Here is a 23,576-nt window from a genome sequence, read left to right on the forward strand (position 1 = left end):
CACTGTTCTTCCCTTCAATTTTCTGTTTTTGTTTGATCTGCTATAGACACTATGGTAGAAAAACTAAAGAAGTATTGCCATGAAGCAAACTAACACATAAATTTTCCACACATAAATATGTGGAACACTAGAAAAACAAAAACACAAAAACATTGATAGATGTGATGTACCCACTGCAACTGTTGGAATTAAATGTTTAGCATTCATCTATTCATTATAAGATTACCTGATCATATAATTATTAACAGTTAAGGACACTCACTGTTAATAAACACAACAGCTACTTGAAAATCCTAGTTGACAACTGATTTTATATTTGACTCTTAAATATGATTTGCCAACCCCCAGTTCTCCATGTTCTCCTGTCTTCTTTTATAAATGACCTTCTCATTGGTCTTTGCAGCTTGGTGGGGCAGGTTAGAACGAGAAGGTAGAAGTGCCATGTACTGCATGTTTTTGTGATCAGAAAGCTGCCTTGGAAGAAGAAGAGGAAGAAAAATAAAAAAAGATTTACCAGAAACAGGGAAATGGATTTGTCAAAGTCATGTTTGGCTATTATGAACACTAAAATAAATCATAAAATAAAAGGAAAAATTCCGTATTTGTGGCTCAGATGTTGAATTTGAAATGAGAGAAAATGGATGCTTCTCACAGTAAGTGATAGAAAAGACTCAAATTTCTCAATGCTTACTCAAGAAGGTTGAAATCTGGTGAAATACTATATTGGAAGATTAAACATTATGCCTGTTTTAGGGGAAATGGTAATAGAATGTAACAGGCTCCATCATGCTCTTTCTTCAAACTGGTGAAATGTCCATGGGTTTCCTTACTTGTGCATGCCATTGTGGGTGGATCAGACTCCCTCCTGAAATAATCCTTTTCACAGACACAAGAGGTTGAAGCTTCCTCATGGGTATAACTGTGAGGTGGACATTTGCTGCAGCTCTGGCTGTGAGGTGAAGCTTTGAAGAACCCAGGTCTGCACACTGTCAAAAGAAATAAGAGACTAAGCTTTTCCCTGGAACAGATGCAGTGTTTGTTTTGTGAATAATGTCATTATTTTGACTAGTATACACAGATTACATATAACACCATCTTTTCATTAATTTCAAATATTTTTCATCAGTTTCTGAATCATAAATAACAGGCTATTCATTCAGATAATTAAATATATATTTTAAGTATTTAAATTACACATGTTGGAATAGATATATTTTTAGTGATTTTTATGCTACAGGAGCTTATAAGAAATTATATTATAAAAGGTAAATACTCATATGTATTTAAAACTGAAGAAGTGCTTTGAGTATAATTTTCATTTATGCTATTATTAATACAACTTATGTTGAAGAAATACAAAATTTCCACTATGCTCAGAGAATGGCATGGTACACAGTAGTTACTTAAAATTTTGTTGTTGAATTAATAAATAAACCAATTAGTAGGTGCTAAAACCTTCACAAAATTCTGTTAGAATGGAGAGAATGCATAATTGAGCTGGTATATCATTCACATTATTATTAATTCACATTATTATTCTTATATTGATTGAAGGAGGAGTCAGATTTTAGGCATTTGTTTTACATTTTACTCCATTTTAGAACTTTTCGCTGAGATTCTTACTGATTCAACATGCATCTATTCTAATATCAGTCATGTTTATACTATAAAAATTATAATGCTCTACAAAGGGGAAAAATTGTGCCTTATTCAATTTTCCATTCACAGTACTTATCGCAGTGTTTGACCACATGTTTTCGTGTATTGTTATGTAATGCACACATGAGTAAATGGCATGGCACGAAAAATGTCACTGAACTACTTAGAATCACATGAAGAAAATGTTCTCCGATATTTTTCTTAAGTTGGTGGTCAGGTAAGTAAATGCTAACAAAGTAATTCTCTTTATTCTGTAGATTCCCTAGACTTTTGTATCTTTTCTTTCTTCTCAATGGGTAATAAAGCCAAACTTCAATATTCCAATTGCCCATTATGGACAAAGTGAAGACCATCAAACTGATGGTTTGATTACTTTTTGGAGCTTAGTTAACATAAAGCTAATCAACCATCTATGTTTTTTCATATTTTGAAAACTCACTATATATACTTAAGAGCATTTATTCAAGTATCAATGAACATTTGCTAAGCTTAAAGGTAAACTTGTATTTCAAAGGAATTTTTTGATAGACATAATGAACTGGGGCCAATTTTCATGTGCCATAAATGATCTGGGGTTTTAGTAATCCATGATAAGGTTTTCTGCCATCCCCATGAATAATCAGGAATTGACAAAAATGAGAAGGTACTTTTTCAGTAGATCTAATTATAGCTATAGTAAAGCCTTAATGCTCTTATAAATTCAGAGCGAATGTGAAGGTATTTGAAAGATAAGAAGAGCTTTTTGATAATATTAGGGACATTCTTGTAGTTAAATGATTAGGAGAAGATTTAAAATATTATTTTTCTTATAATAGGATTGCTGTAGCAACCAGTACCATTCTTAGTTAAGTTATCCAATTTTTCTTCTTTTATTCTTTTTAGTAAAACTATTCTCACTTCAAACATGATTTGCTCTCAGACATGAACTGTTGATCTACATATTCTGCATATTTGGAACTCATTTATCACTCATGAAACACAAGTCATTTCTTTTTAATGAGTGCCTTTTAATTTAAAAATTTTATATGATATCACATATTACACTATTTTTCAACCCTCCATGGGAACTTTGGAAATAGGAAACAATATAAATGTAAGTAAAAAGTAGATAAATGTATCTTTCTGTTCAGTAGTTGAACAAAATTCTTTCAGCAGGTGGTGGGCCAGAAAGTTTCCTTGCTACTGGGTTATGAAGGTAAAAAAGATAGACATGGCCCTGCCTTTATGAGTCTTAAAGGTACTGCAGGAATAATTATAAATATGATTATTCTAGGAAAGAGAAAGAGCTTGGGAGTGAACATGGTCACTTAATTTAGACTGGGATGTCAAAGAAGACTTCCCTTAGGAAGCAGAGTCTCTGCTGAGATGTAAAAGATTAGGAAAATTATCCAATTTGAGGAGTACTGCAGTGCCTTAGAGGGTAAAGTCTTTTCAAAGGACCAAAAGAAGAGGAGGACCAATAGGGATATGAAAAACACTAAAATATTGATCAGGGAGATAGTAGGAATAAAGAGGCAGAGATGAAGTTAGGGAAGAGGATACCAGGTCAGAAATACCTTATGGTTTCTATTATTTGGGACTTTTATTTAACAGGTAAAAACAGGTCATTACAATGTTTTAAGCATGGAAATAATAAGATCAAAGTAGTGTTTAAGAGATCATTTCACTGTAGCACATGCAATGGATTGGAAAGGAACATTTCACTGTAGCACATGCAATGGATTGTTTCTGTTGCATTGGTCCGAAAATGGACAAGAGTGGATCCAATGGTGATAGATAAGAGTAGGTAAATTCAGGAGATGAATATGAGGTAAAATCAGCAAGATTTCATGGTACATTTAATTGATCAGATGCATGAGTGATAAATCTTAAGAATGACTCTAAGGTGCTTGGCTTAAACTGCACTGGCAATACTGGTACCATTTTCTCAGAGAACACTAGATCTGAAATGTATTGGGGGAAGATAATAATTATGTCTAAAGCATTATTTAATTTGAGGTGGCTAAAGAAATCCAAATAGAGGTATAGTGAGGAAAACTGTAGGGTTTAATGTTGTCCAAGAAAAATATCACAAAACCGTAATTATCCATTGCCTTCAAATCATGGCCCTAAATCCAAGTGAGACATGCAATGCTGCTACACAACCTTAGTAGTATTTTCTTAGTTAACTTCAGTTCCCACTATTGAAAGGATTATTTTGTAGCTTTTCCTCTTTCTTCTAAGTCCTTACAAGCTCTGTTCCTTTGTGACTCTCATGGTATATTTGTGTGTGAACGCTGAGAAACTAGAAGTCATCAGATAGGAACTTTCTTATTTTCCTACTACCAAATCTCCAAACCTATATGCACCTTTCTTTCTGTTAAAATGGAAATGTCTTTGCTCTTATCAAAAAAAAAATCTTTATTTGAATTAGGAACTGTAATTCTCTGAGAGTAATCTTCCAAGTGTCTACTATCCCTTTTACATACTCAGGGGCACTCTCAATCAGTCCCTCTGTCTCTGTCTCTGTCTCTGTCTCTCTCTCTCTCTCCCACTCACTCCCTCTCTCTCTCCCCCTTTCCCTCCCTCCTGTAGTCATTAACAGGAGCCTGATACAATTTCCAGAACTCATCAATGGAAACAAAGTGAAGCAAAACAAAACACATAACAACAACAAAACTATCAATCTCGCATGACCCCATTTCTCCCCATGGTAAAAGTTACCAAACAGTTTGGTTTCCATGCAGAATACAATTTCTTAAATTATTTTTCCATACATGCATATCCACCTCCTCATTTTAAGTCACATTTTGACACACTCCAGTCCACTGCCACTGCTTTTATTAAGAATGTAGCCTACTTGTTCCCATACTTCTCCACAGCATTTGATCATGTCCTCTTTTGGGAAACTCCAGTTAATTTTCCTACAAAATGCTAGCATAGCCTACAAGTTTCCACACAATATTTAAGAAACGCTTTAAATGTGACCTCCTTCCGCACTCACTAATCTCCATTCATACTAACCTACTTGCAATTTCCAGCATTTGAGAAACTCCTTTATCTGCCTCTGAATATTGCAGGAAAAGCATTCCAGGCCAAAAGACAAGAAATGTAAATTGGGGTGGGGGGGAGGTAAAAAAGCTTGTAGTTCATGATAAACTTGGATTTAATCTGAACACATTTGGAAGGCTCTGTGTTTATTATTACTTTCTTTTTTTGAGGACATTCTTTCTGTTAAGAACTGTGGCAGGGAATATTTGTACTGTGGTGAGAAAATAAAAATTATACTCTATACCCTGAAGTTATGATATATTTGGTAAACAGAAAATAAATAATAGTCAAAAAAAGTAAAATTTCCTTTTTACATTTTAAACATGACAATATTCAACAAAAATTATTTAGGTAAGCAGTAAAATTTCTCTAAATTCCAACTTGATATAGTTCATTCAAAATAAAGGAAGCTTCTGGAGCAAAGCTGTTTCACATGACACGTCACCTAAATATTTGAAAATACTATGTAAGTCCACTCAAGTTGGACAAGAAACGGGAGAAAAAAATGCATCCTATGTTAACATGTTTCATAAGATTAACTTAGCAGTCCTCTGGAGGCACAGAAACTATTTTTAATAGTTCTTATTCTGTCCATGCTTCAAGTCTTATTTTAAGTGCTACGTTTTTCTTTTTTTCTTTTTTTTCTTTTTTTTTTTTTGCGGTACGCGGGCCTCTCACTGTTGTGGCCTCTCCTGTTGTGGAGTACAGGCTCTGGACATGCGGGCTCAGTGGCCATGGCTCACGGGCCTAGCCACTCTGCGGCATGTGAGATCTTCGCGGACCGGTGCACGAACCCGTGTCCCCTGCATCAGCAGGTGGACTCTCAACCACTGCACCACCAGGGAAGACCCAAGTGCTACGTTTTTTTTTTCCTATGATGCTTGTGCTAAATCCATGATTACATATTGTTTCCTTACACATCCTTTAGAACTTTGAACCATTTGTTTAGCGTCTCTTTTATGGTAGATAGAAAACATTTGGCCAAAATTCTATGTGTATGAATTCTCATCTACTCCCAACTCATATAAACATTCTGGAGAATGGAAACTGTTCATTTGATTTTCATCATATGAAGCATAGTTCTTTGTATTGAGTACATATTCATCAGTATTTACTGGTATAAGCAGTACATTTGTGTCTTTCTTAGGGTCTAAATGGTATGGCAGAAACTTAAAAAAGCTGGTAATCAAAGTTGTTTAAATATTAAGTTCTGGCAAGTAAAAAATAATATTTCATCTTCACTCACTACTTTAGAAGTTTTGCACAGATTACCAACACTAACTCTCATATGTATCACTTTAAAAGCAAAGATGTTATAGTCAGTTTTTAAATTTAAACATAAGATGCATGTCATCCATATTCAAATTAATGAAGGCTGTCATTTGTTAAAAGTGTGAAAAGGTGCTGTCTACTCTGATTAGGAATTTTTTTAAATCCTCAAAATTACCAAAAATATATAGTTGACAAGTTAGGATTTTTTCAACTATTTCTTGTCATTTAAATTACTTTTAATGTTTCCAAAATATTTTCATGTTAAAGGTCCTTCACTCTTGGGATTCTTAAATGAATCCACTTTACAATTCAAAGTCAATACTCCAGAAGCATGGTCACCAAGGAAAAAAATTATTTAAGTAATGTAAAAAATACTGTTTTAGTAATTTATAATTAAATTATAATTCTCCCCATTCAAATTAAAATATACAGATCATTTAAATATATATATATATATGTATAGAAGGAAATGAGAATATTAAATGCACAGACTGCTGTTGTCTATAGAGTTCAAGATATAATTAACCTTCAAAAATGTCATTAGATTTATCCAATTATACTTTATTAAGAATGACAGAAAATCACTATGAACAAGATTTTTACCATAGTTCTATCATATGTGAATTGTCAGAGAATATAAGCTATGTCAAATTTGCTTTTTAAATAGATTTTTCAAAATAAGGTGCCCACAAGATAGCTGAAATTTAAAGGATGTGTTAATTAAGAAAAACAGCATAACACAACATGCTAGAAGGAAATTACAACTCAAAATATATCCAATAATATTTCTACCAAAATTTAACAATAATAGCAGATTTATCCTTACGTTTAAAATATATGCTCAGTAAAAAAATAGGTACTGTGTTAAAACACTGACATTAAAATAGATTTCCAACTAGGTAACAGTTCTTGAATGCTTGCAAACAGAAACATGAGAACTAACCTATTTTAGAATCTAGATTAGGCTAATTAGAATCTAAGTTTAAATGATTGAAAGCAATAAGGCTAATTTGAATATTAGAAAACAATATCAGAGAAGAACAAGAATACTATTGATAAATACTTTAAATATATCTTTCTCTAGATATATATATGTGTGTATATATATATATATATATATATAAATATAAATTAGGCTCACCAAATATTGATAGACGCTCAAAGGAATTACATAATATTTATAAATAAAAAGTAAAATTAATTGCTACATATCCTTTACATATTCACTCATTCAATATATGTAATAAACCAAGCTTGATGTCATAAATTGTACTGGACATATAAATATAAGTAAAAACTACTCATTGCCATTATGCCATTAAATAACTCAGTCATGTGGCTATTGCTTACATGTTGTCTGGCACATATTTAGGCATTCATTACTTGTTTAATGTTTAGTATTAATACACACATTTTTAAAAGACACTCAAAATGACAATTTAAAAATAGCATCCTGTGTGTGTGTGTCTGAATGTGTGTGGAGACAAAAAATTTTTGTCTCTCAGTAAAAGATATATACACACATATTATTATAAATTATAATTATATATAAAATTATAACTTTTATATACTTATTACATTATACTTTATATTGTAAATTATAAATAAAATATAGATGTGTCACTTTAGAAATTGTTTAGGATTGTATTACTCTCAGATTTTTATGTTCTAAATCTATGTCATTTATAGAAGTGCTGTATCATGTAGGGTCAATGATCAATTCTACTGAACTGAACTCCCTCTCATAGTCTAGGGTAAGACACCTCCCCTATGGGTCACAAAAGAGCAGAATATCCTTAAATTTAGTAAAAGAAAATGTATTATGTACCAATATTACCTCCTATCCTACTTTATTTCTAAGATCAGAACTTCCATACTTCATAACAGCTAGCAACATTAGAAAATACTTAAAATTTGAAATATACTGAATAAGTTATGTATAGATAATATCTATGTACTAAATAACCTGGGATGGAATATTTGTCATGCTCAAGTAATGCATGTTGATTGAATTATTACTTAAAATTATTCCTTGATGATGATATGGTTTTCTAAGATAAAACAGTTAAGCTAAACTAATTTCAGTTTTACAAGTTTAAATACCAAGAGTCCTGTGGAGTATTCATGAAAAGACATTAAGCAGTGATATGATGATGTATCTCTCCACTTTGGCAACATGGACATGCTTGAGATATAATAACTAACCCATGAATCCCTCTGTGGTTTAGAATGGACTGACACATGGCCCCTAAACTGTGTACAGCTGTAATTCACAAGATTACCATTTTTTATTTATCTAACTAAATCTCCACTAAAATAAAGGTCACAGAATTTCAGCGACTCTTCAAAGACTTCCATAACCAATGTATACAAGGATGAACATTTATTGAAAATAATAGAATCCATGGTATCTCTCAAAGCAGAGGTTATAATTTCCCTTTAATGTTTGATTAACTGGATTTCTCTCCAATAACAAATTGCTATAGATAATTTTTAAGTTGTATTTTAATTGTTAATTTACTGGACACATTTTATTGCTGTAATTTCAATAGATACTTAAGATGCTGAGCAGTTTTGTTCTCCCAAACAAATACCAGCATGCTTTAGTAATAGTGTGTATAGGATATGTATGAGAGTGTATGTGAATGTGCAAAACACTTGATATTTGATTATATATTTTCAACTTCATTTAAAAATTAATTAGATAAAATTAATTTAAAATTTTAATCAGATAAAGATTTGGGAGTTAAAAAGTATTTATGTTGTTAAAATGAACAGAATCCAACACAACATTTGTTTTGAAGTGTATGCAAGGTCTGGCCCAGGGTCTTGACCTTGACAGCTATGATAAAAATAGTGCTTTCTGTTATGAACATTTCACCTTGTACCACTGGGCATTACAGCTCAGTTCACTAACTCAGAAGATGATACCACCAGAGTAACAAAATCATATATCCTTTGATATGATGAAAAAGTACAGATTAAGTATGTACCATTTTGAAATAAAGAATAAGCCACTCTTTGTAGTATAAATGAATTAGTGATAATTTTCTCCTTAAAAATCAAGCAACAACTACAACAAAGGAAACTTTACTCCTCAGTCCATTAAGAGAATTGCTCCCCAGATTGGTTATAATTTGACTTTAACTAAAATGTTAACAATGCAGTTCTCTTTAAAAAGCATAAATATAGAGAGATTAACTACAGTAAGTATTTGAAAACTATAATTTACATTAAAACAAAAGAAATATTTAAAAATTGCCCTGATTATTTGCGAGAAAGTGTGCTTGGATATAGGAGGTAGCTGGTTTATATGAACATAAATACAATGAAGGCAGTATAAAGGATACACCTAAGACATGCAGTCATTCTAAATTTTCTCCAGATTGCACACTGAGACTTAAACTGAATCAAGCCATTTTGCAAATGTTTAATCCATATCTATGAAATGTTGTCCTTTTAAATTGAAAGTCTGTGAATTAGCAAAAGCAACTGGCTAGTGCAGTTAGTTTGTCAAAAGCAACCACATATTTACCCCTAATTTTCAGTGTTCAAGTGTCCTACTGGGTTTCAAATTAAACAATTTCAAACGTCAACATTAGGGGCACAATGCTTTATTCACAGAATAGAAAATTCACGCCCAAAATAACTTAGTAAAGACTGTCCTTTAATAATATACCTTATTTCTAGAAACTTCAAGCAGGCAAAATCTGAAATATATTTCATAGAACTATATATTATATTATCTTTATTTGTCTATGTTTAGCTCACATATTTTTTCTTCTTAGTTTAATGTGATCGGTGCTATAGAATTTCTCAATCATTCCCAGAGTTTATTTTTGTCTTAGCTATCTGGTGATCTCAATTTCAAAACCAGAATGAGGCTTGGCTTTTTTCAAAAGTCAAAGCAGAAAGAAAAAGGAAGCCAGAAAAACAATAACTAAATGGCTGATCTCAAGGATGATTACAAAGCAGGTTCTTTACTTCATAATATGGAAATTTAGACTTCAAGATTATAATCTCAATTAAAATTAGATTATGTTTTAAAGCATATTCCTTTCCACTGTCACTTTATGGTTACCATCCTGCCAGCATCTCACCAAACATTTTCTTTTATAATTACATGATATAGAAACAATAATTACAGTAGCCATACTAATAAAACAACATATATTCAGCATGACCACTAGTGCCAGTCAATAAGTGGAACTCTACACAGATCCAGATCATTTAATTAGGACAATAATAAAACGAAGTCAGTGCTATTAATTCCATTGTATATGTACCAGGCTAAGCAATGTGCCTACATTCTTAGAACCAGCCAGTGAGTAAAGAATCTGGAAGTTCAGCGCCGGAGTGTTTGGTAACACAGCTAAGCTTTCTCACCATTATTCTGTTGAGAGCAGGCCTTGAGGCACCATCTTTCTTGTTCCTGGATAATAGTCACTCTCTATGTAATGAACCATTCTCAGGGTTGAGGATTGTGGAGAACATTTCAAGTGTATTCTATGCAATCTCAGGTAACCCAGACTGCTATTAATAGGACTTTATTCACTACTTGTTTCTCATTACTGTGTTCTCCACAGTTCCTGTTTTTAACTCTTTCAGTCCATGTGACCACCTAATATCTCTTCTTTGATTAAAGAACTTGGACTGGGCTTCCCTGGTGGTGCGGTGGTTGGGGGTCCGCCTGCCGATGCGGGGGACGCGGGTTCGTGCCCCGGTCTGGGAGGATCCCGCGTGCCGCGGGGCGGCTGGGCCTGTGGGCCATGGCCGCTGGGCCTGCGCGTCCTGAGCCTGTGCTCCGCGGCGGGAGAGGCCGCGGCGGTGAGAGGCCCGCGTACAGCAAAAAAAAAACAACTTGGACTTATGAGGTTATTAGACTTGAGTTCAAATCTTGGCAATTTTACATTGTATCCATATGACCCTTGAGATGATACATTACAAACCTTGAAACTAATTTTCCATATCTGTAAAACAGTACCTCCTTTACGGATATTTGTAAGGGTTTAATTGGAATACACACACAGGTATAGATCCAAATATAGTATAGGTATAGATATATACGATGTGTAACATACACACCCATATATGTGTAGCACTGTGCTTGGCAGAGAACACTCAATAAATGATAGCTCTTTACTAATATGAAGAATACAATGATTAATACGCCAATGGTCATCAAGTCTTGAGCTACCTCTATGTCTATCCGCTTCAACTCAGAATAGATTTACATCTCATAATCACAAGATTACAGAACTGGAAATGACCTTACACGTGTCTGTCACATGCCAGACATAATACATGCACATACCAGGCTTGTGTATAATGAGTAGCAGTAATTCCTCTCACTTCCCTTTGTTTTTCCACTGAAGAAACCATACTAACACTTGAGTGAGAGTAAAGACAAGGCTTCATTAAAACTAACCTGGGCTTCCCTGGTGGCGCAGTGGTTGAGAGTCCGCCTGCCGATGCAGGGGACACGGGTCCATACCCCGGTCTGGGAGGATCCCACATGCCGTGGAGCAGCTGGGCCTGTGAGCCATGGCCGCTGAGCCTGCGCGTCCGGGGCCTGTGCTCCGCAGTAGGAGAGGCCACAGCAGTGAGAGGCCCGCATACCGCAAAAAAAAAAAAAAAAAAAAAAAAAAAAACTAACCTAAAATCTAAATTAAGAAAGACATTTCAGGGCTTTTAACTATTTAACAGAGAAGCAAAAAAGATTAAAATAGCTTGCCTAAAATCACAGAGAAATTTAGGGCTAAAACTTTGGCCGCTGATTCCAATGTTATACTTTTTCAAGTACATTCTTGAACTATTGTCAGAAGGATAATAATTCACTTTTAAAACAAAAATAAACCTCATAAAACCATGCCATGGAAAGCAGTTGTTCATGGTGGTGATGGTGTTAGACTTCACCTCTTCCACTTTACTGTGTTACCTTGAATATCTCACAACTGTCTTGACTAACGTCATCCACTCCAGACTTAGATGGTCACCACACTATGGGCAAGTCTTAAAGTAGTCTCAAATTAGATAAACAAATTAAAAACGTTCACTTCATTAGAATATAAAGCTTTAAGAGACTGCCAGCATTTATCTTTTTTAATACAATCAGGAATAACCTTTTATAAGGCTAAAATTTGACTCATAATTTTTCCTTCCTTAAACAACAGACAATCTCAGAAGTTAGATAATCTTTGTCTTTGTGAGTGCCTAGAGATGTAGGGTATATTAATTTTCTTACAGTTTTGTAGAATAATATCACCATTTTAGGGAAACACTTTCTTTTAAGAAACTACAATTTGAATAGTATGAATGACTAACCTAAAAGCTACAGATGATGGAGGCTGATGAAAGCATGTGCAGTGAGTTTTAGAACCCCAACTTTTACATTTCTTTTCTTCTTTCTTTCCTTTTTTTACATCATGAACATATTACATTGACACATTTTTCAGCACAAAACCTACAAAATTGATATTGAAAAGATAGCATTTGTTATGGACTAAATGTTGTTTGTGCCCTCAAAATTCATATGCTGAAGCCCTGACTTCCAATGTGATGGCAGTAGGAGGTGGGGCCTGTGGAAGGTAACTAAGTAGATGAGATCATGAGGGTGAGGCCCTCATGATGGAATTAGTGGCTTTATAAGAAGATGGGGAGTGGCTGGAGTAAAGTTAGTAAAAGTAAGTGTATTAGGGAATGTGGTCAAACAGGTGGTGGGCAACAGATCACAAAGGGCTTTGAAGGCTGTTGTAAAAACTTTCATTTTTACTCAGAGAAATGACATAGTTCAATTTTAAAGGAACACTGTGGCTTCTGTCTTGAGAACTGACTTTAATGGATAAAGAGGGAAAGCAAGGGGAACAGTTAAGAGGCTACTACTATAATCCACCAGAAGGATAATGCTGGTTTGGTCCAGGTTGGTAGTAGTGGAAGTGCTGTGAAACCACTGGATGCTGCATATAATTGATGGTAGAGAAAACAGCATTTGCTGATGGATTGGATGAGAGATATAAGATAAAGAGAGGAGTAAAGCATGATGTGAGGAACTGAAAGGGTGAAACTGTTCTCATCTGATATAGAGAAGTTTGCAGATGGTGCAGGTTTTCAGGGGAAGATGGGGAATTCAGTTTGGGACATATTACGTTTAAGAACTATGAGAAATTCAAGAGCAGATGTCAACCATACAGCTGCATAGATGAGTCTGGAATTTGAGAGATAACTCAGGGCTGAAGTTAAGAGTATTTAAGGCCATGGGACTGAATAAAATCTCCATGGGGAAGAGTGTTCATGGAGAAGAGAAGATGGTCCTCCACACTCAGTATCCAACACAAAAAATTCCAGACATTGTTGGTTGTCTTTGGCTTGGTGCTCAGGATACAAAGATACTACCAAGAGACTAAAAGCATAGCTTTCAGCTATTTATTTACTAATTATTGTGCCTTCAAAGTTCCAGGCAACTTACTAAGACATATTTTAACTTCACTTCCTCAGTTAAAACTCAAGAAATCCATGAGGTAAATAATATCATCCATTTTACACTTAAGTAAACTGTACCCCTGAAATATACCCCCCAAAAAACTGAGATTCAGACTCCATTCTATTCACTGACAAGTCTGTCCCCCAATCTCCTACTTCTTTATCCTTGAAGGGATTCTGGCTTTTTATTCTTGAAAGGATTCTGGCTCTGTCAGCCTTCTTTCCCAAGAAGAAACTCAGCCCCACTTTCTCTCTCCACTCTTCCTTTTGGTTTCTGTAGGAAAACCCATATTTGGTTGGACTAAATGCCACCTGGCTTTGTACCATCCCACTTTTTATTCAAAGATGACCAAAATTAAGTAATACATTATCTGGGGGAACATTTTCATTTTTTTTCTCTGTAAGATGTAAATTTCTTTCTAGCTCATGATGGCATTTTTATCAAAATTATGGTAAAAATCAACAGGGACAAAATTAAAAATCACCTTTTGGAAAGTAGTCATTATGTTGTGATACTTAAAGCTTCTTATTAAAAATACACTAAATCCATCATTAGCAGTAGTTACTATTAAGAATATTTTTCATATCAGTATGCATGGCATTGCCAGTGGTAGGTGAACATACAGAGAAAAAAGTATAAGAAATAAATGTCATGAGTTATGTTAATTTTAATAAACTTTTAAAAGACATTTTAAATATAAAGACTATAGTGTTTTACATAGATTTTACAATGAATCATTTAAACATCAACTGATATATCATAAACATGAAAAATAAATGAATACATCTAACTTTTTCAAAATCTATCCTGTATGCAAAATTTAAAAATTATTCTAGTGGTGAAATCTGGGGGGAAAACCCTGACTTTTCAAAAGCCAGATGTGTGATGGCTTACTAGAACTGAGTCTTCAGTCCTGTGATCAAGCCTGCCATGCAGATTTGTCACTAAACCTACAGAGTAAGAGGGCTTCTCAAATTATGATCTGGTTTAAACAACTGGAGTAATTTGTGGTTAGGAAATATGACATTTGGGAGAACTTATTTTGATTTATGTTGTGTGTGTTGACACTACCCACATTTTAGTCCAAAGCAGTAATAAGTTACAAACATTGTTCTTAAGGAGTCACTAAATATTCTTGATAGATTTTCATTTATGTAAGCACACAGATAGCAGGGAAGTCTCTATTTTTTATAAACTCTTCCCCAGACATATTAAGTATTTAAATTAAAGTTGAAATGGAATCATTCCTAGTTCTGACAAATCATATTATTTAGTGGAGTACTTCACATGAAGATTTCTAAGCAGTTTTGAATATTTCACATATTTTGTGCGTTTATTTTCTTTAAGGTATTTGAAACTATGCCTAGAAATAAGGCATTAACTGAATCAACTTTTACACCTTTTAAAAATTTTGGAAAGGTATCTCAATAATTAATCTTTGTCTGGTCTTTTAAATCATTTTAACACGTATTATGATTTTGTCATGAGAATCAAAAAAAGTCAGTAGGAAACAATTTTCTATTCTTAGCCATATAATAAAAGTCAAGATTTAACACTTATTGAGTGCCTACTATATGACAGGTCTTGTCATAAATGCTTTGCATATACTATCACACTTTACCTACCATTTTATCCCTTACCTCATGAATCATCTTCTCTATACAACTCTGTACATCCACCCTTTTATTGATTCCATGTCCCTCACTTCTGTAACACCTGAAAACCTACTATTATAATTCTTAGTCTATTTTAAATTATCAACAAAATCCCCTGCATCCTCAATCATTTTTCATATTCCCTTTACTTTTTAGTTCTAGCAAACACATGGCTCTCTCCTGAAGACAGTAACTGCCCAGGGGTAACGGTTATCTCATATGCCCTCCTACCAGTTGGCTTCTAAACGGGGCAAGTGTCCTTCATGCTCTACATTGCACTTCCCAGACCATTCTCCCTGTAGTAGATTTTATTTTTCACAGTGCCTGCTGCAAGATCTCCCATGATATCTTTTTTTTTGTGTGTGTGTGTTACGTGGGCCTCTCCCATTGCGGAGCACAGGCTCCCGACGCGCAGGCTCAGAGGCCATGGCTCACGGGCCCAGCGGCTCCGCGGCATGTGGGATCTTCCCGGGCCGGGGCACGAACCCGTGTCCCCTGCATCGGCAGGCGGACTCTCAACCACTGTGCCACCAGGGAAGCCCATCCCATGATATCTTTAAAAATTTATTTTTGGTGAGCGCGTTTAAGTTCTACTCTCCTGGCAAATTTCAATCATACAGTTTAGTGTTATCCACTGTAGTCACCATGTTATCTTTGAGAGTAAAAGCAAAAGGTGAAACCTGAAATGTATAAGTTTTTGTTTCATATCCTAGAGCCTACTGCTTTTTCCAACATTTATATTTACTTTTTTTATGTCTAAGTTTCTACCAAAATTAAAGAAAGTTGAGCTTGTGAAGTAAGCTTTATAGAAATGCCAAACCTAGACTATTCAGGTCCTAATCATTTGAGAGTCACTGTTGCATAGGTTTGCCCCAAAGGGAAGCAAAAGTAAACATTTCCCTTCCTCTTCTTTATGTAATCCATCTACCATTTCCACCCTGACAAATCCATTTCCCATTGCCTGCCATAAACTTGAAGTACTAGCCTGCAGCAAGTTCAGCAGCAGCTCTTAGCCCACTGTCTGTGCTTCTCAGATTTAGAGCTTCCAGAGCTTGATTTGTGAAGCTCTATTCTGAAAATCGTTATGTAACTTAACTTTTCCCTTCATTTTAAATTTCACAGTCCATCTGAAAATTCTTTTTATTTAACAAATAGCTATAACTCTCAAAACACCCATCTCTGGTACTCAAACCAACAGAAAAAGGTCTAAGATCTTACTAACTGATTTATATTTGCTAGGGGTGCTGAAAAATCTGAGGTCTTTCCCAGCACTGCCTCTAAAGTGTTCTGTATCTTCCAAGGAGGCTCTGGTTCTTTTGTGTCCCAATTCTTTGAGAATATTGCAGCATAGGGATTTTCTGCTTCATCCTTGGTCTGCTGGGCTTTTCTAAGTAATTAATAATTATAGATGAACTATGTAAATACACAAATTTTCAATAATTGCACTTGACTTACTCAAAGTCGACACCCTATTTATTTTCCTCATCATTTTCATCTTTCATACCGGTAAGCAAAAGACTTCTCTGTATTTAAATATAATTAAAAGAGCAACCTTGACCCTTCTCCAAATCATATCTGCCATCAAAATTAGTTTTCCAGAGTATGGAGACTTTTTAATAACATATGATCTGAGCTCTGTGGTTAGTGGAGAACAGATTTAAAGTGTCATCCAGTTTATCCAATATTTACATTACAGAAACCTCTGTGCTTCCTTAATGTAAATGTATGAATAACATAAGACTTTGAGTTAGTGTAACTGAACCAGCAGAGGCCCAATTTATTTCATGATTGACATACAGCTCTTCATATCACACCCCTGTCCTCTACCAACAATGCTTTCCTTACACAGTGTGCAATCGGTGCTTTTTTAACTCTTCACTTCTATTTTCTATTCTTACAATTCACTGCAATTGAAATGATTCAATATAAATTTTACAACAATCTGAATAAGGTGGTCTCACATCACACATTTTATTTTAAATCACTTACTATAAGCGATACCCTGGGAATTGAGAATATATTAAGGGAGTCTAAAAAGCATGATTAACAGAAAGAGGCAAAGGATATAAAAGAAAAGCATTATGAGGTGGCTGCTAATTTAGTTAGTGGATTTAATTTTTTTCATACTCTATCTTCTCCATTCTTAATATTTAATCAGAGAATCAGTAGGTAGACCAACACAAAATATATAATTGAAATGTATACTTAATATGATACATGATAAAGTATGTAGTATAATATTTAATATAATATAACATAATATAACAGACATCATATTATATAATATGTATTATATATCACCTGGGATCCCACAAAAGTAATAAATATGCATAAGACAACTATGAATATTTTTCCTTTGTACCATGGTTTTTCATGTAAAATAAGTTGGAATCATACATTGTCACAGTGACCTGGTGCTTGAGCTTTGAAGCAACAAAGTATGGAAACAGAGATTAGGGGTACATTTTCAGTTGGCCTGATATTTCATTTCTCTTTGCTATTGTAAATGGAGGGGACTAGCTAATTTTCCTACAGTGTGTGAGAAGATGTCCATCTGGCTGGGGTAAAAGACACGTTTTAAGAGAAACAAAGTTGTTTTTCTATATGATGAAAAACATATTTTATAACCAAACGTGAAAACAGAAAACAGTTTTCAATTGAGCTTACAAATCTGATGCTCTACAATATTTTCCTTTATGAAACAGTTTGGATATCAAAGACCAGGAGCTATCAATGTGGAACCGAGGTTTTACAGAGAAAATAAAAAGGATGTTCCAATAGCTTTGTTGAATTTTCAGAGTCCTCTTGATTTTTTTAGTTGCTTCTAGCTCCTCCTGAGAAAAAGAAAACTACTGAGTAAGAGGTTCAATACACAGTATGACTAGAGGCAAGTTTTCAAGTTCAAAAGTGTCTTTTTCCTAACCTAGAACAAAGAAGGGGGAAAATGGTGGATGCCTTATTTCCACATCAGAATAGCTAAGGTGATTAAGCCAGCACCACAAAAACTCTTCTGAAAACTTCAGAGTAAATATTGAACTATGAAATGCCTAGAAATAATTTAAAATGATTGACTAGAAAAACAACTTGGTCTTCCCTTCCAAGCAAAATTGTAAACATTCATAAACAATTTTACTGCTGTCTACATTGCTTTCACTGTATTTTTTCATTCACTACATTTTTGATGGACCACAGTACTCAAGGAAGTCTATCAAACAATTGGAGCAGGATTGTCATTAGAGTAGTGAAATTGAAATAGGTAAGTATAAAATTTTTAAAAAGATAAAATATTTTGAAGTGACTCTGTCGAAGGAGAAAGGAGTCTAGAGGCAAAGTCTAGAGAGCAAAACAGATAATGTGCTTTGTCTACTGAGCCAAAGATGACTAGGTAGACAAAGATGTGATTCTTTCAAATGTTAACACATCATATCCTTTATTGTTGTCTTATATTTTTATACCAGACATGTATTTCTATGCTATTTATGGTGCGTACACTTACATACCACTTGTCACATTGCTCAGTTTTGTAATTATATCTGTACCTGTATTTTCACTCCAAACTGTAAGTTCCTAGAAGATCAAAGTTGTGTTGTATATATCTCAGCATACCTGTTTGGAACCAATCAAACTCTGCTTGGATTAGCCAAATGGAGTATCAGAAAACAGCCTCTAGATAAAGGAAGTTAAATATTAAATATACATATATATCACACTTTATGTAGCTGTGCATTTTCATTGTGTTTAATTCTGAATAAAATCCTGGTAATTTTCCATATCAATAAACAAGCTTTTCAAGTACTTACACCAATATTTTCCCAAGAAAAAGAACAGATTGTTTGGCAGCTGAAACACTGAGGACATAAGTAAATATAACAGATCCCCTAGCTACTCCTACAAAGCAAAGGAGGGGTACCTGAATTTTGTGTTTAAAAGTATCTAATCCTTCCAACAAAGATCTATTCTGTTCCACAATGATACACATCATATAAATGTCACATCTTCTTATGAGGCATTGTCTGTAACTTTTTCCTTTCTTAAAAATATCTGCCATACCATATTATCTCCTAAGTTCCATGTAGAGTCCTACAGTATGTATCCTGTGCCTTAAGAAGAGCCTGTGTTTGAAGGTAGTAGATTTTTAAAGCTGACAATTATGCAATTTTCCATTTACTAAAAGACTATTAAGTAGATATGTCTTGGAACTGCTGTATTAATGGAGTGGCATTTGACAGGTAATGCTATGATTTATTTTAAAAGTTGCCTTTATGACTGTGTCTAAGAAAGATAAATAATTTAATATAATTTCATTCATTCATTCATTTATTCACAAGTTTTTGAATATTTTGTCCCAGGGCTATGAAATGATAATGATACAATTTAAAAAGACAGGTTTAAAATTTATCATGAATTTAATATACAGCTTTTCATATTTTAAGATGGAACATTTTTATACAATGTATTCTTTCTCCTGTCTACAGCAGTTATCAATCTGTTTGCTACAAGTGTCCTTCTGCTCTTAAACTGTACAGATACACATTTGTGATGCATTCAAGTAACCTACTACACCCTTTGGAACCACTGAAAAACTATTTACTATACTCTAAAGAGCAGTGATCTGCCTTAAAGTGCTCACACTTAAAAGTACAGACTTCCTCAAATGAAAAACATAAAGAAATAAAAACACAGTGACCTTACTAAACACACCGACTCATCATTTTCTCAGAGAGAAGCCCCCTGGCATGAATAAACCATGAATGTACTGTTGAAGGAATAGTATAAGAATAGTAAAAGTTAGAGCATATCAAATTTCTTTATTTTTTTGCTTCAAACAAGTACCATGAAATTTTTCTGAATCTGTTCTTCTATATCTTTCTCTCAGGCACCAAAGATGTTTTGAAAATCTCTTGGTAGCTGGCTATTATCTTAAGCACTGAGGTTATAGAGATGAGTAACACTTCCTGTAACTTGATTTTGCCAGTTATTGGACAAATTAACCTCTCTCAATTTCAGTTTCCTCATATAAAATGTAGTATACTACTACTATCTACCTCATTGTATTGTTGTTATGAACCACCAATATTTAGCCCAGTACATGTCATATAGTAAGTATTCGACTGATGATAGGTATTATTATTTTTCATTTATCAAAACTTATTGGTAGGACTTCCCTGGTGGTACAGTGGTTGGGAGTCCGCCTGCCAATGCAGGGGACACGGGTTCCTGCCCAGGTCCGGGAAGATCCCACATGCCGCGGAGCGGCTGGGACCATGAGCCTGCACGTCCGGAGCCTGTGCTCTGCTACGGGAGAGACCACAACAGTGAGAGGCCCACGTACCGCCAAAAAAAACAAAAAAAAACCAACAAAAAAAACTTACTGGTAATCTGATAAACTGTCAGAATTTATCACATAACTTGTCTAAAAAAAGACAAGTTAATTATAAAGCAATTCTCTCCTTAGTGAATTTCCATTGTTTGTTAGGAAAAAAATATCTACAATAGTTCAAAATCCGTTAGGAAAATAAAATTAGCATCATCTCTGATATCAGTTTAAGGAAACCAAAATGCCATGAAAGCCATACCTTGCATATTCGTAGATCATACCACCTAAATGCCAACTGCATAAAATTAAAATTTTGCCTCACTTCCACCTTCTTAGAAAAATGCAGGATCTCCCTCATTTTCTTCCTTTTTATCTTATTATTTATCTTCAGTAAGGTAAAGGCAATAGATCCAGATAATAAAATTCCATAATATATTAACAGGAATTTCAGAGAAGAAAAAAACCTCTATTGCCATCAAATACACATTTAAAAAAAAAAAGTTCATTCTTACTCCTACTTGGAAAATTATAAATTTTAGCTACCAACTCATAGGTATCAGACTGCAACCATTTAAAATATTGATATTACTGACAGTTGGTGAGCAAGTGGTAACAATTAAATTTGTATATAGTGTTAAGAACAAGCACACTTTGGAGAGAAATTTGGCAGTATCAGCCTAAATTCCACCTCTATGTATGTCTCTTAGAGAAACACTCACAAGTATGCCAAGAGCCTTGTATTGATATTTATTGTGCTATTGAGACACAATCTATAGTAGAATATTATACAGCAATGAAATTTAAAAAATTAGATGTTTATTCACCAAAGGCATAAAACATGAAAAACTTATGTTGATAGGAAAAATAGCTGTAAAATTATACATAAAATATTTTCCAATTACCTGAATTTTGTAAAACTAAGAAAACATAATTATATACTGAATTGGAGATACGCACACACATACCCACAGACCTACAGACCCACACACGTAGAAACCCACACACAACATACACATGAAGTAGAAAAAGACATAACTAGAGGAGAGTATTTACTTTTGGAGAGGGTTAAGACTCAGTAGGAGTGGAGCCTCAACTTTATTCTTTTAATGAAATAATAATTTAAAAAGAAAACCATTTCTTTTTAAAATCAGACCTATATTTTCAACCAATAACCCCATGGGGTTTGGTATGAAAAACTGAATGGTAACTCTGCTAGGACTAAGATGTGGTGGGAATTAAAGTTCTGGGCATCCTTATTTTTAAACATTTTAGTTAATTAAATAAATGTTCCAGGGTTTAGTATTATCTGCTCATCTCTCTCATTATTTTGATGGAAGTTTAAGCTATGGTCAGCTTGATAAAAACATCATTTGACCAGTAAATGGCATTACCAAAATGTTTCCTAAGACATTTCTTACATAATAAGATATAATCTTGCTGTGGATGTTTGCAAATATAAAAGGGGGACACAGTTAAGCATTTCACATTGATAAAATGTTAGGTGCTGTGAGCCAAAACACCACAGAAGAAATGAGCAGCTTCTAGATTTAGCCTAATTAATCCAAAATTGGATAAAGAAAAAAAAATACTGTGCTTTAATTTTGGCACAAATTTTTGCTAAGATTAAAAAAGAGGGATTTCCTAGTTTAAAGACTCTAATCATTCTCCTCAAGTACATTTTATGCACTCTTAAGAAATGTGGTTAAGTCACTTCCTCCTCTATCCTCCTTTTATCATTAAGAAGTAAAAAGCATTTGGTTTTCCCTGATGCTTAAAAAAATCTGTAGAAAATTCAATCTGTATAGACATTCATTCATTAAAATCCATTTTTAATGTTTAATTCAAGAATCCCAAGAGGGAAATAACTAGTTCAGGATACCCAGTGATTTACATACTACATCCTTGTCAACAAATATGCAGGACAGGAATGAATTTCATTTCCTTTTGTTTCACACTATTTTTTCCATCTTTGGTTGCATTTGAATTTTAACTCTGTTCACATTCTGCTATTCATAGGAAAGTGGCCTGAAGCGGACAGCAAAAGAAGCACTAAATCGAGCACGTAAATCACCTCTTCCCTAGTTCCACAGCCTATTTAAAGAGCATCCTGGCACTAATGCTTGGAAATAATATACTGTTGACCCCGACACAGCAGAGGGACTCTACTTCAAATTATAGGATAGTTCAGGTGACCGTGCAATTATAATTAACCTCTTGCCCACAGTGTCAGTGATAAACAGTCAAGCGAGTGATGGATCTAAGAAAGTAATCAGGTAACTGAAAAAGCTATTTCTGAGGTTTTAGTGTTTAAAAAAATATTTTAAATTAAAATATCTCATAACTTCAAAAATGGTTTCCTGGTGAATGTAATAGTGTTCTTCCCTGTTAAAGCAACTATATCAAAATAAAAACAAAAATAAACAAATGGGACCTAATGAAACTTCAAAGCTTTTGCACAGCAAAGGAAACCATAAACAAGACCAAAAGACAACACTCAGAATGGGAGAAAATATTTGCAAATGAAGCAACTGACAAAGGATTAATCTCCAAAATTTACAAGCAGCTCATGCAGCTCAATAACAAAAAAAACAAAAAACCCAATCCAAAAATGGGCAGAAGACCTAAATAGACATTTCTCCAAAGAATATATACAGACTGCCAACAAACACATGAAAGAATACTCAACATCATTAATCATTAGAGAAATGCAAATCAAAACTACAATGAGATATCATCTCACACCAGTCAGAAGGGCCATCATCAAAAAATCTAGAAACAATAAATGCTGGAGAGGGTGTGGAGAACAGGGAACACTCTTGCACTGCTGGTGGGAATGTGAATTGGTTCAGCCACTATGGAGAACAGTATGGAGGTTCCTTAAAAAACTACAAATAGAACTACCATATGACCCAGCAATCCCACTACTAGGTATATACCCTGAGGAAACCAGAATTCAGAAAGAGTCATGTACCAAAATGTTCATTGCAGCTCTATTTACAATAGCCCGGAGATGGAAACAACCTAAGTGCCCGTCGTCAGATGAATGGGTAAAGAAGATGTGGCACATATATACAATGGAATATTACTCAGCCATAAAAAGAAACGAAATTGAGCTATTTGTAATGAGGTGGATAGACCTAGAGTCTGTCATACAGAGTGAAGT

General features: G+C 34.2%; 1 protein-coding gene across 4 annotated transcripts in view; it reads right to left on the bottom strand.

Annotated features, from left to right (window-relative positions):
* The window catches only part of EPHA5 (EPH receptor A5), a 341,956-nt gene that overhangs the window by 191,869 nt on the left and 126,511 nt on the right, over positions 1–23,576 (bottom strand). For all 4 annotated transcript variants that reach the window (XM_007446631.1, XM_007446630.1, XM_007446628.1 and 1 more), the window contains exon 4: positions 831–986. In XM_007446631.1, the coding sequence (XP_007446693.1) occupies positions 831–986 (156 nt within the window). The remainder of the gene's footprint in view (positions 1–830; positions 987–23,576) is intronic.

This window comes from Lipotes vexillifer, unplaced genomic scaffold (genome assembly GCF_000442215.2).
Source record: "Lipotes vexillifer unplaced genomic scaffold, Lipotes_vexillifer_v1.1 scaffold175, whole genome shotgun sequence".
Classification (NCBI taxonomy): Eukaryota; Metazoa; Chordata; class Mammalia; order Artiodactyla; family Lipotidae; genus Lipotes; species Lipotes vexillifer.